The sequence below is a fragment of the Scleropages formosus genome, chromosome 11 (genome assembly GCF_900964775.1).
Source record: "Scleropages formosus chromosome 11, fSclFor1.1, whole genome shotgun sequence".
Classification (NCBI taxonomy): Eukaryota; Metazoa; Chordata; class Actinopteri; order Osteoglossiformes; family Osteoglossidae; genus Scleropages; species Scleropages formosus.
The window spans coordinates 26,694,759-26,708,368 of record NC_041816.1 but is presented as its reverse complement, the minus strand read 5'-3'; the positions used below and the strand labels follow the sequence as shown (position 1 = coordinate 26,708,368).

The following is a 13,610-nucleotide window of genomic DNA, read 5'->3' as shown; positions in this document are numbered from 1 at the left end:
TGTAATAAAGCAACAACTACTAAGTGGTTTCCAGGGTCCACAGTCAGACTAGTGGTGGACTGGTGGTTTCCAGTAGGTTTTTCCGATTATTTGCACCACTTTACGGTTTCTGTACAGTCGCGCGTCTCACACACGCGTCACGTGACGCTCTTAAGTGTCCTTAAAGTGATACACTCTCCGTGCCGCGTGACATGCGTGGGCTCGGCGCACGTTTGATTCGGACCCACGGAGGGTTTGTCATGTTCGCTGCGTGTTTCGGTGTGTTTTTTTACATGTAGAAAAAACAAAAGAATCTAGGAGAACTGAAGACGAAACCGTTGCTCTGTTTTACCAGGGTATTACCGCTTCCTCACTTATTCTGAACGTTTGGAAAATGCCCAGAATTTACACACGATCAAAACTTATTTTTTTCTGATTTTTTTTCTTTTTACATTATAAATAACGGGACGACATGAACAGTTTTTCGGAGAGATTTATCGATCTGTTCTTAAACAGAAATTAAATATCATATTGACACTTGCGGTCCCTGAAATATTTGGCTGGATTTTGAAGGAGGAAGTGAAACTTCTGTGCGAAATCATGTGTTGCCATCCGAGAGGTTTGTGCGATTTATCTAGAACAAGTTTTTCTCATCTCTAAGAACTGATTAACTGAGCCGTTACACACATACAAATTGTAGTAAGTAACTCAGTTGATTACGCAGTAAAACCGCGATTTACGTGACAGTCTGGGATTAACATCGTGTGTAAATTCCAATATTCCACATTCATGATTCACTACGTATTATTATGCGGGTGTGGTACAGCGCGTTTCGGAAAAATTCATAGCCAACATCTAATAATAATAAACTGTATAAAATATATAGTATAAATTTCCGTGGTTTATAATGACGGGCTTTTTTTACTTTAAAAATAAATAACCCTGCTATTTTTTTACACTTTTTTTTTTCCGGGTGTTGTGGTCTCGCGGCTCCGAGCGGTTACGGCGCTGTTCTTTCGCGGAAAGACACTTTCCCTACATAAACAAACATGAATGAAAGATTTAAATAAGGTGACAATATTAGTGAAGCTAAGACTGCGGAAGTTCTAGAAGCGCAAGATTCGGTGCGCTGCTCTGGAATTTAGAAAGAAACAAGCTTTTAATAATACTTAAGTTATTCTGCAGGGAACAATTAATATACAAAATAAAATACCTCATTGTCCAATGATTGTGTTTTCTGGTGTATTTGTCTGATATGACGAGTAATGAGTGAGTTTGATCATCTTGCAGGTCCTCCTGTCCTCCTCTCCTTAGTGAGTCCCTGATCTCCAGTGAATGATCATTGACTGGTGTTTCACTGTCGCTCTGAGACACATCCAGTTCTGCAGGTGACCTGGAATGACAGGATCAGGTAAGAACACCTGTGAGCACCGCAGAGCACCAGGCTGGTAGAGCACTGTGGAGTTCAGAGTAAAATATCTTTACCAGAGTAAAGAGTGTTTGCTGTAATGTGAGCAGGTCAGGTTACTTGATATGAGACCTCAGTCCCTCAGGCAACCAAGCAGTTAAGAGAATATCTTCTTAATATTTAGTCCATGATCTGATCCAGTGTGATTAATTTATTTTTGTGTTGCTCTTTAAGCAGGTCTGTATTCTCAATATAACTGGATTGTTTTATTTTACTCTCTTTCAGTTATGAAAACCAGTTGGTCTCACTGTCTGTACTGGGTTGTCCTGCTTCTCCTCCACACCACTGTCTCCACTCTGGGTACATTTTCGCTCTCATTCAGTCAAAAATCAGAATTTTGTATTGAGTTTGGTGCAGAAAAACCTTTGTGTCTATGTAGAATGAAATATATATGAAAAATATGTCTCCATTGTTCTTTCCAGAGAGGTTTGAGGTTCTTGGTCCAGCTGATCCTGTAGTTGCTGTAGCTGGTGAAGATGTTGTTCTGCCCTGTTACCTCAAACCCAACATCAGTGCTGTGGACCTACATGTCGAGTGGTTTAGAGTTCAGACCAATAACCCACTTGTACATCTTTACCGGGATCATGAGGACAGAAATGAGAATCAAGTTCCATCCTACAGGGGAAGGACGTCACTGTTTCCTGAGGAACTCAGCAAAGGAAACACTTCACTTAAATTGAATGAAGTCAGAGGCTCTGACGATGGGCGATATAAATGTTTTGTTCGCTCTCATGAGTGGTCTGAAGATTCCTCAATTAATCTCAATATTAAAGGTGAGATTTTGAATTTTATATTCAAATGAACATTTTGTGTAAAGTATAATGTATAATACTTCCATCAATGTATTTCCAAGCGATAAATACAATTATACTGATGAAAAGCCTCATAAAATGTTAAGAATCAATGTGACATTTTATTTTTTAGTCTATTTTTAAAACATTTTTAAAGATACTGTTTTTGCCAGACAAGTCCTGTATTTGTAGCTGTAGGAACCCAACCTGTGATCTCCATCGAGGGATATAAAGAAGGAGGGATCAGTCTGGTGTGTGAATCTAAAGGCTGGTACCCTCAGCCTCAAGTGGTCTGGATGGACAGTGAAGGACACAATCTCCCTGCTGGACACACAGAGACACACAGAGACAGTATGGACCTCTTCATCATGAGACGACGAGTTATTGTACAGGAGACAGAGACCAACAGGTTCACCTGTCGAGTTCTACAGCAACAGTTAAACGAAATGAAAGAGACAATAACTGACATCCCAGGTGAGTTACACATATTTACATTTATTTATTTAGCAGACGCTTTCCTCCAAAGCGACTTACAATGGATATTATGTAGTGTTATGAGCCCACACACCTTATACACCAAGGTGACTTACACTGCTAGATGCACTTCTTACACTGGGTCACTCATCCATACATCAGTGGAACACACTCTCTAACCACTGTGCTACCAGCTACTCAAGCGTAGGATGGGGTACTCATTTACACATTGCTTCTGATTAAATAAAACATTATGACAAGAGGTTATGCCTTTAATTAGTACATCTAAAATTAGTACACCTGTAATTTCACAGGCTGATTAATCTTTGGTTTATCACAGTACAATCATAGTAATTATTAATTACTTATTGGTGAAAAATTGTCTAGGGTGTCCACACCACATCACACACAGTGATAAGGAACAGATTGATTCAAAAATTATAGAGAAGAACGTAAATGCACTTAATTGTGCATTGCAGTTTTATCGAAAGAAGAAAATTCTAAACCAGTCGTGATTGCTATTTGAGATAGAAATACTGAAGTTCACTATAGCCAATCACCGAGCGAGAAGAAAAATAACAATGTATACATAACCGTACCATGAAATCAATTATTTGTTTATTCCAGGTGAGATGTTTCATCGTGCCCATCCCTGGAAAGTGACCTTTGCTGTTGTCATCTCTCTGGCTGCTGTTGCTGTTCTTGGATGTACAGTTTTGGCTCATCGTTTTGTAAAACTGCGAACAAAAAGAGGTACTTTAATATGCTTCCGTTTGCATGGATGGTTTTCAGAGTTTATACTTAAAAAAAGAACAAACTAAGTAGATTTTGGGGGTCAATTTAAAGTTCTTAGGAATCATTCTCAGGCAGTTGCTATCATGGTAAAGTGATTTTAAGCCACAGCCAGCAACACTCACAGGGACACTGGAGTTCTACAGGCACCTTCACACTCACTCTGTTACTTAAACTCTCACTAACATGCAGTTATTCTGAGTGACTTGTTTAGACTTCCTTATTTTTAGCAATTTTTAACATCCATTTTTAAGTCCAAAGAGTTTTTAAATATTATTCTTACTATTATATCAACGGAGAGGGGCGCGGTGACGCAGTGGGTTGGCCCACAGTCCTGCTCTCCAGTGGGTCTGGGGTTCAAGTCCCGCTTGGGGTGCCTTGTGACGGACTGGCGTCCCGTCCGGGGTGTGTCCCCTACGCCCTGTGTTGCCGGGTAGGCTCCGGTTCCCCCGTGACCCCATATGGGACAAGCGGTTCTGAAGGTGTGTGTGTGTGTGTGTGTATGTATGTATGTATGTATATATATATATATATATATATATATATATATATATATATTATATCAACGCTCAAGTTAGCTCACTTATTAAAAACTGTCACCCCCCCTCGGCACAACGAGGAGGACCTGTAGTGGATCAGGGGCGGACACATAAAAGGGAAGCTCAGAGCACACACAGACGCGGAACCTTGTTCAGCGTTATTGCTCATTTGAGTACCTTGCCTTTGCTTTCCTGACTTCCCTGATTCCTCATCCTCGCCCTCCTCCTCGTTTCTCTGAACCCTCTCCTGTATCTCCACGACTTCCTGGTTTACCACGACTCCTTGCCTGTTTACTGGATTACGACTTTTGGATTCTCCCTTTGGATTTCGCTCGCACATCGGTGACCCTTTGGCTGTTTCTCGACCAAGTTTTCTGGATTGCCCCTTGAAAGACTTTCCTGTGCTCCACACTTGGGTCCGGCACTCCCGCCCCGGGGAAACTCCGTGACGGAAACATTTCCTTGTTGCTTATTTATTTTTAACAGAATTTTTTCACTTATCTATACTGTACAATATCTCTGAAAGATGGTCTGTGTTTCCACTTGCCACCTTTATTGGACAGCCAAAAAAAAAATGAATAGTAAGTAGTAACTCAGGGTGTGGGGTGGTGGGGAAGGAGCAGCCTCACTCTCCAGTTTCAGTCAGCATATTTCTGTAAGCTATTATTGCTATATCTGAGACTTTTACAGAAACCTCACAGCAAATAAACGGAGGTACTGAACATGTATATTGCACTTTAGTGACTGGATACTGACAAAAATGTCTGTGTGATGAGTTGGTCATATCCTCGTGGTCTTTTCATTTGTGTTGATACTGAGATGTGTAGTTGGTATTTTAAAATTAAACATTTTTATAAATAATCTATTCCCCCCACCATCCTCATTATTTTCGAATGCACTGCAACTGGTTGTCCTTTCTCAGCTCCGGTGTTTCATTCTCTTGTGTCACCTAACAAGCGGAAGCAACACACTACTTTCTTGTGTGTGTAAAGCAGACCATAATACAAGTAGACGGCTGTAAACATTGTGAATTTTTGTTGTCAATTATTTTGAAGTAGACTTTAAAATTTGTCAATGTTAAAAAAAGGTCATTAAATTAATGTTGTATCCCACCAGACTCCCTCTGCTTCCAGTATCCTGCATTTGACAGTTTACGACCATAAATAAAAAAATAAAAGCCTTACAGACAATTTTTTTTTAAAATTATTACCCTACTTTAACCTACAAATAACTTGAAGGCTAAAGGCATATCATTAAGCTTTTATGGATTGTGACATAATGGCTGCACGAAGTTATGATCCGACTTCCGATCTCAGTTGTGTTCGTAAGTCATGGCACAAGTGTAAATATTTGGTTTGCAAAATTTAGGTGCATTGCAGCTAGTAATTGAATTGCACTTTCTAAGAAGCTTAGAGTCTTAGAGGTTCCATTTAAGAGGTTTTTTTAAGGTTTTGAGGCTGTAAAGTCGAACAATGTCTGTTGAAAAGTGTTCTTTCATTACAGCTGATCTTTTGTGTGGTCATGTCACATTTTGCACATTTATGAATTTGATAAACATATGTAACTTAATAGCATGGCTGAAGAATGAGGTATTATAATAATATGTAAAAAGTCTCATATATGACTATATGAGATATATTGTGAGACTGACCACATTCCAAAACTTCATTTAGCTGTTCTTATCAACTAATTACATTTTATTTTCACATCTACAGGTCAGCTCAAAGAACAGCATGGTAAGTAATACATTTGTATGAAAGTGAGCTGTGATAAAGATAACAAATGATGATAATATTTCAGTTATCTCTGTTTCGCAGATGAAAATCATTATCTTTCTATCGTCATTGTGTGAATGAGAATGATGTGTGAAAAAACGTTACTGGATTTTATGCCTCTGATTCTTTGTTCAGCGCTCTATGTCAGTGTGTGAGGAAGACACTATAAAACAAACTGAACAAAATAAATAAATGGAATATTTAGACAACAACAGCACATCACCTCTGAGCCAGAGGTTTTACACGGAGGTGTAGGATGATGGAAAGGTGGCACTTCATTGGCAGGGTCAAAACTGGTATAGTACATGTAGAAGGCAGAGGATCATTTGTAGCTTGCTCAGCTTCCCGTAGGTTCTTTTATACCTTCTCCAGCCTCTTGAAGAACTTAAGGAAGTATTTACTATTCAAAATGATGAACTATCAGAGCACTGGGTGTAGCTTCATAATGCAATTTTTAATGTATTGTAACGACCCACGTTACTGAAGAGCATCATGCTTGAGCGGGAACAGATTTTTATTGTAAATAGCTGGAGATAATGGGAATTGTGGGAAAAATGTAAAATAGTTGTTCAAGTGCTGTGGGGGCTGACAGGGATTATAATGGGGTGAGTTCCTGTTGGAGAGTGTGAAAGAATGGCTTGAGGTGCAGGTCCTTGAGGAAAAGGGGTCCTTGGGGCACAAGTGTTATTTCTATTTATACTTTCCGATATCTCTCGCTGCGTGCTGCTGTTCCAATAAACGTTCATAGTGAACGGTGGCCGTATGTTCTTCTAACCCATATCACTACCCGCTACAGTATGCCAGCTATCGTTCTTAGAAAAAATAAATGCTAAATATAATACTAAATATATTTTTAAGAAATCTTGTATCAGCTAAAAATTTGGTTTGTAAGTTCATAACTTAGAAGTTCTTGTTAACTAATGACTTTTTTTTTTTTTTAAATTGACAGTTCAGCTCAAAGAACAGTATGGTAAGTAGTACAATTACACAGTACTTAATTTTTAAGTCATAGCTTTACTGGAGGTTTTTAGAGCTTAGAAAAATATAACCCTAGAATAAATGGAGGGATTAAGCTGTATTGTTAACCATTTATGAGATGCTTTCTCCAGTGTGATTTACAAGAATACTAAGTAGTATTTAGCTGATACCTTTTCATCCAGGTTGACTACAGTACACAACCTACAGCCTATTGCTCATGTATACATACATTCTACAGACAGTATGGTCACCAATTCACCTTACCTTGCATTAAATTTATGCATTTAGCTGATACTTTTCTCCAAAGCGACTAACAATGTTTAGGAACTTACAACTATTTACTTATTTATACAGCTGGGTAATTTTACTTGAGCAATTTAGGATAAGTACCTTGCTCAAGGGTACTACAGGGTAGTCAAGGGTACACCTGAAACACATCAAGTCCAGACTGACTGCAGTTTCTCTTATGGCAGTAATTCCATGTGCCTGTTTTTTTTTTTTTTTTGTTTTTGTTTCTCTTGTCTATAGAACTTTTAAAAGCACGAAGTTATGCAGGTGAGTTTGTTTTTTTGTTGTCTTTGACTTATTCCTGTTGCAGCAGATCTCTAAAAGCCACACAGAGATATTTGAAGCCCTTAATCTAGATACTTCCTTCTCCTATGATTGACTCACAGGGCATATGAACAGATTTGATGAGGATGCTCTTTGCTTTCCAAATGAATAAAATCACACAGAATGACATATGTGAACACAACATACATATATACACATATAAACATACATAGATGCAACACCTGCAAAGATGCACTGACAGTGCCGGGGAATAAGAAAAAATAACTAGAGATGGAAAAAATAATGAGGGATCAAATAGATAATAAGGGACGGAATAAGTAAAAGTTTGAAAGTATCACGGTCAGGAGAGAACATAGCGATCCGTAGTTAGTGTCTGCTTGCGTGTTTCCAAAGTCCCATTCCTTTTCTCTTCCACTGCTGAGTTACTGTCCTCTCTGCAACAGGTCTCCATACTCCTGTCCAAATCTCTTGCTCTAGTCCTGAACACGCCTCGTTTCTGTGTACCAGCCCCGGCCCCGTCCCTCTGCTCCACTTATTGTCTTTCTGTACACACCCTGTGCGGCTTTGTTGCATGTTCGTCATGTCAGCCTTGCACTTACTCTCCTAATCTGCACTGCACACTTGTATAGAAATCTGCATGCGAGATCCTCACCCAATGCGTGTACAGATGCTAAAGTAACACACATCTGGTTCCTGTGTGGTCATAACGTAGAAATATTTTAAAGAGGTATTGTACTTTAACAGTTTTGATATGAATAATATTGTCTATACATTATGTTTCTAATATAATGTTTTTTTTTTAACTTACATTTTGATGTCTTATAATGAACCAGCTCTGTCTTCCACAGTTGATGTGACTCTGGACCCTGACACAGCACACCCAAGACTCATCCTATCTGAGGACAGGAAACAAGTGAAATATGGAGATAAAAAACAGGATCTTCCTGACAACCCAGAGAGGATTGACTGGTGGCCCTGTGTCCTGGGAAAAGAGGGGTTTTCTTCAGGGCGATATTACTGGGAGGTGCAGGTCGGGGACAAGACTGACTGGAGACTAGGAGTGGCCAGAGAGTCCATGAACAGGAAGGAGTGTGTTACACTGAATCCTACTAATGGTCTCTGGCTTATTTGGCTGAGGAATGGAAATGAGTACAAGGCTCTCGCTGATCCCATCGTGCCCCTCTGCTTGAGTGTGAAGCCCCGTAAGTTGGGGGTGTATGTGGACTATGAGGAGGGTCAGGTCTCCTTTTACAATGTGGAGGACAAGTTTTGTATCTATAATTTCTGTGGATACAACTTCACTGAGAAACTTTTCCCATTCTTTTGGCCAGGCTTCTGTTCCAGCTCACTGATCTTATCTCCTGTTAGTCCTCGGAACTGAAGCAGTAGATTTACTCCAAAAGTAATATATATATATTTAAAAAAATAATTAAATTACATAATCTTGGTTTTTAGATCGTGGAGCCATATTTTGAATTAATTTGCCATATTTAGAATTTTTTTTTCCGCTGGACCTTACTATATATAATGAGGGTTAAGGATTGTAGTACATTAAAACAATTACATACAACCCATTTTGGAAGAAAAATGCAAGTAAATTAAAACAATACATGATGTGGGGCTTTTAATCATTTCAGGCATTTATGTTTTTCCACGTGATGACACACTTACCCACCCACAGAGACAGGTCCTTACTGTGTGCTGTCCTAAAAAAGACCTTTGTGAGATACAACAGTGATAAACTGCGGTTCAATAAGGAGCTGAAGGCGTTCCAATCTGCTAAGGACCATGGCTGCAGGTCCAGGAACAAATAGGAATACCACCTGCTAAAACTGCAGTTCAACAAATCACTCAAAGCTGTGGAAGCTAAGTATAAAGAATAGCAGCAGGGCAGTCTCGAGCTCACCTACGTAAAACAGAAGAGCTTCCAAGCCAACCCCTCCCCCACCCTGGTCATCCAGCCCAACCAGTTTTACTTCATACCTCCCTTGAAACTGCAACAATGAATCCTCACCATATTTTCCTACTCACTTCACTGTCGCTACCCCCCCATCCCTATTTCATCCACTTGGCCAGTGACTAACAGTGGAGATGTTGGTTGACTTTTGTGGACACAACCTCCTGGTGCCCCTCCTTTGGAAATCAAAGAACAGGCTGTGATGGAATCATTTTAAATTCCTACGGACCACCATTACCAACAACTTGAAGTGTGACAAGCATATCATCACCATCATCAGGAAAGCTGAGCTGAGCCTGATCTTTCTACACCAGCTCAGGAAACTGAATATCTCACAACGCATCCTGATGAGCTTCTACAGAACCATCATTGAGAATGTTCTGATCACCTCTGTGACCATCTTGTCCTCCCTGCCCCTCCTCCAAGGCCCTAGCTGCAGTGAGTGGTTGTTCCACTGAGAAGGTCATTGACTCTCAGATATTGTCATTAAAAGACCTGTTCGCCACCAGGGTGAAGAAGAGAATCGGCAAGATTGCTGCAGCTTCCACCCATCCCAGCAATCAGTTCCTCTTAACCAAACTGCCATCTCTGAGGTGGTACAAATCCATGACCACTCGGACTTCACGTCGTCTCTGCAGTTTCTTTCCTGAAGCCATTCATTTCCTCAATAAATTCACCTAGGTGAACTCCCCATCCCCCAACTTCAGCGCTGCTCAGGTCCTATACCTTATTTCTCTTGCGCTACATCTGATAATAGGGGTGTGGTGGCGCAGTGGGTTGGACCACAGTCCTCCTCTCTGGTGGGTCTGGAGTTTGAGTCCTGCTTGGGGTGCCTTGTGATGGACTGGTGTCCTGTCCTGGGTGTGTCCCCTCCCCCTCTGGCCTTATGCCCTGTGTTACTGGGTTGGCTCTGGTTCCCTGTGACCCCATATGGGACAAGTGGTTCTGAAAATGTGTGTGTACATCTGATAATTTGACTCCTTGTTTGCAAGAAGGGGGTGTGGTGGTGCAGTGGGTTGGACCACAGTCCTCCTCTCCGGTGGGTCTGGGGTTCGAGTCCCGCTTGGGGTGCCTTGCGACGGACTGGAGTCCCGTTCTGGGTGTGTCCCCTCCCCCCTCCAGCCTCACGACCTGAGTTGCCGGGTTAGGCTCCGGTTCCCCGCGACCCCGTATGGGACAAGCAGTTCTGAAAATGTGTGTGTGTGTTTGCAGGAATGTGGCCTGTAAATCATTGTGCCTGTGTTTACACTCTTTTTGTTTTGTTATTTATTGCTTGCACATTGTGGTTTTATTGTTTGTTGTTAATGTCCTGTATTTCCATGTTTGGCACTGATCAAAAACCAATTTCTGTATTTTACATACTGGCAATAAAGTGTTATTGAGTGCAGCTCTTATTCACCAGGCAGTGCTCCTGTCCACACCCTTTAACGTACGTATTACTACAGTGAATTAGTTATTAAAAGGCAATGAAAGTAACAATAACACAAATTCCAAAATACGTGTCAGCACGTCCTGTTTTGTATTTTTTTTTTCTGTGTATGCAAATGTTTTAGAAAAAAAAAAACTTCTTCCTGTGAAAACAGGTTCAGCAACTGCTGATTTGTGAACTGGGTGGGGCAGCAAGTGATTTTATCATTTACCCTTTAAACTGTAACACAGGTGTGGTTGTTCTCAGTTCTCCGTTGCGTACCTGTAGTTTGCACTGACCCTACTGCTTGACGGAAACTGAAAATGAGTTTTGATCTGTCTTCAGGTATTGTTTAATTTTTATTTAATCCATCTTAAGCAATACATTTCAAACACCTGATTTGACCTTACTGACTATATTCCAGTATTGTCTTAATTGTATAGTAAATTGGCTAATATCTTGTCATTGTGCCAAAAGCTCTGTATGAAGAATATAATCACTAATCCAATATTTAGCTTTAAAATGAAATCTAAGTCAGAAACACCCCATAAAATACTACAGCTTTTCTACTAAGCAGCTGTTCAGAAGCTCTCTAACATTTTCAATAATATTCTATTATTAATCGCAGCATCATAGTTACTGATCTATCTGGAAGATGGCACAACAACAATGTTTTCTTTTAGAGGTTTTATTAATCACTTTAAAACGATTATTTTAAAATAATTTTACAGAATCTTTGTTTATATGGTTTTATGAACCTCCATAAAGTAAATCTCACATTTGATACTGCATATTTTTTCAAAGTGACAGTACAAAAGACACTTGCAAGAAGAAACAACAACAAAAGGCATGTCTGTCAGCCAGCTTTTAAAATGTAATTAGACTGTAATGGATGTATTAAATGCAGCGTGATGTTTGGTGCTGACATTTTTGTGTTAGTTTTACAAAAAGTGATCTTTCAAAAGTTGACTTAATAATCGCAATACTTCTGTGTACGTTCTTGAGCTGTTGGAAGTGATGAGAAGATTGAGAAGCAATCTGGCCAGGAAGTAAATTCATTCTCTGGATTTGGAAAGAAGAAAGATGAAAAAAAGGTAAGCCCTCATGAAAATAAATATCCACAAATAATACTTGAATTATATTTATTGGCAGCTAGAAGTTATGCTACTCATTTCATGTAAAATTTACTGTATAACTTTCAATATGCAACAAAAGTATGTATAACAGTGATGCTGATATGGGAGATGATTTAAGAGAAGTTGTTTGATTTCGTGATGGAGAAGCTGCTTCGTGTGTGATGCCTTGCAGCATGAAACCAAAGACTGTGACAAGAAAGACAAAGACCATTGCAAAGGAGATAAAAAAGACAAGAAACACAAGGAACATGGTGAAGGACACAAGAAGAAAAAAGACAAGAAGCATAAGGAAGGTGGACATGAGTCTGATTCTTCCGGCTCGTCTTCCTCCAGTGATGGCGAGGGAAAGGTAATATAGACCAGCTCACTGTGGAAGGAGCCCCGCTTCCTTAAGCGAAGGCTTAAACAGTTTTCACAATTCTCAGATTATATGTCCATATCTACTCCCAAAGTTTACTTTCAGAATGGTAACAAAGAGAATGCCATGCTGGAATGTAGGTGTTGTAAGATCAGATAAAAAAAGTCAGGAGAGAAGGTCAAACTGGTTCTATAACCCTTGCAATCAGAAGGCATGGTTGCTGATGGTATCTTTACACATGCCCACAAATTATTATGCTTGACTGTATGAAATGATAAACATAGCTCTGCTTTTATTGGCAAGTCCATGATATCACAAAAAGAGTTGCTTTATATGATAATTATTTTTCAATATTCAGTAGTTTATTCATTTATTACTTTCTTTTATATGGTGTTATATTAGGAGGAAAGGTAGGTTTTTTTAACCATTAATTTTGCGCAGAGACACAGACTGATGAACAAATCAATAAAATACTTGGTGTCATTTTTAAAATTTTGACAGTTTGATATGTGAAATTGAGACATTTATGAGACATTTATACCACTCAGTGCACTTCATAAATAAATACAGGAGCTGAGGAAACTGGAATGAGACTGAATACATTTATAGCTCATAGATCTTAAATTAAACACATGGAATTTGTCATCTAGAAACATTAATAAATTGCAACTAGGGAATCAGTGCTGTAAGAAGGTCTTTTATTACTTAGTTCTCTTACCACAATTGATTTTTCTCATTTTAGAAAAAGAAGAAAGATAAACACAAACACAAGCACTGAGAACTCCACAGACTGTGAAGCGGGTCGACTTTTCATCTGACTAAGAAGTGGAAATCACTAACTTTTCAGTAATATCAAAAATGGCTTTTATGGAATAAAAAAAATTGACAACCTACATTCAGCGTACTGTCGGAAGTTTTTCTCATTTAATTTTTCAGTGTAATCCTACTGATGCACAGATATTAGATATTACTGCTTTGGTGTCGCCTGGTTCAATGAATGTAAATTAACAATTGTGAATGTCACTTCCTATTTACACCTTGGGGGGGGTGAGATTAAAGCCAGGTAATGACACACCTGGTTTGGGATCATAATCAGACCTCTATGGACCTGCTGTGACTGAGTCAATTGTCCTGGTGACACTGGCCAGTTCCTTACTGTCTGTGCTGCTGGTTTCATTTACATTTATTCATTTAGCTGATGATTTTTTCCAAAGCAACTTACAATGTTAATCTATTTACCCATTTATACAACCACATAATTTTACTGGAGCAATTTTAGGGTAAGTAACTACAGCCAGAGGTGAGAGTCAAACCTGCAACCTTTGCAGCCTCTGGAACCTTTGCTCTAACCATTACGCTACTTTTTCATGAACATGAACATG

At 39.4% G+C, this 13,610-nt stretch overlaps 2 protein-coding genes across 2 annotated transcripts; both read left to right on the top strand.

Moving 5' to 3' along the window:
• The first annotated feature begins 1,847 nt into the window (after positions 1-1,847).
• On the top strand, positions 1,848-9,046 carry LOC108933036 (butyrophilin subfamily 1 member A1-like). Its single transcript, XM_029256031.1, has 7 exons — positions 1,848-2,220; positions 2,431-2,712; positions 3,340-3,465; positions 5,759-5,779; positions 6,768-6,788; positions 7,325-7,351; positions 8,218-9,046. Exons 1-7 carry the CDS (start codon positions 1,848-1,850, stop codon positions 8,748-8,750), a joined length of 1,383 nt encoding a protein of 460 aa, XP_029111864.1. The 3' UTR covers positions 8,751-9,046.
• A 1,938-nt stretch (positions 9,047-10,984) lies between these two features.
• LOC108933043 (putative uncharacterized protein DDB_G0292636) lies at positions 10,985-13,123 on the top strand. The gene is made up of 4 exons (XM_018749833.2): positions 10,985-11,079; positions 11,740-11,828; positions 12,043-12,219; positions 12,971-13,123. The coding sequence occupies exons 1-4, from the start codon at positions 11,058-11,060 to the stop codon at positions 13,004-13,006; spliced, it is 324 nt and encodes a 107-aa protein (XP_018605349.1). The 5' UTR covers positions 10,985-11,057; the 3' UTR covers positions 13,007-13,123.
• Positions 13,124-13,610: the final 487 nt, after the last annotated feature.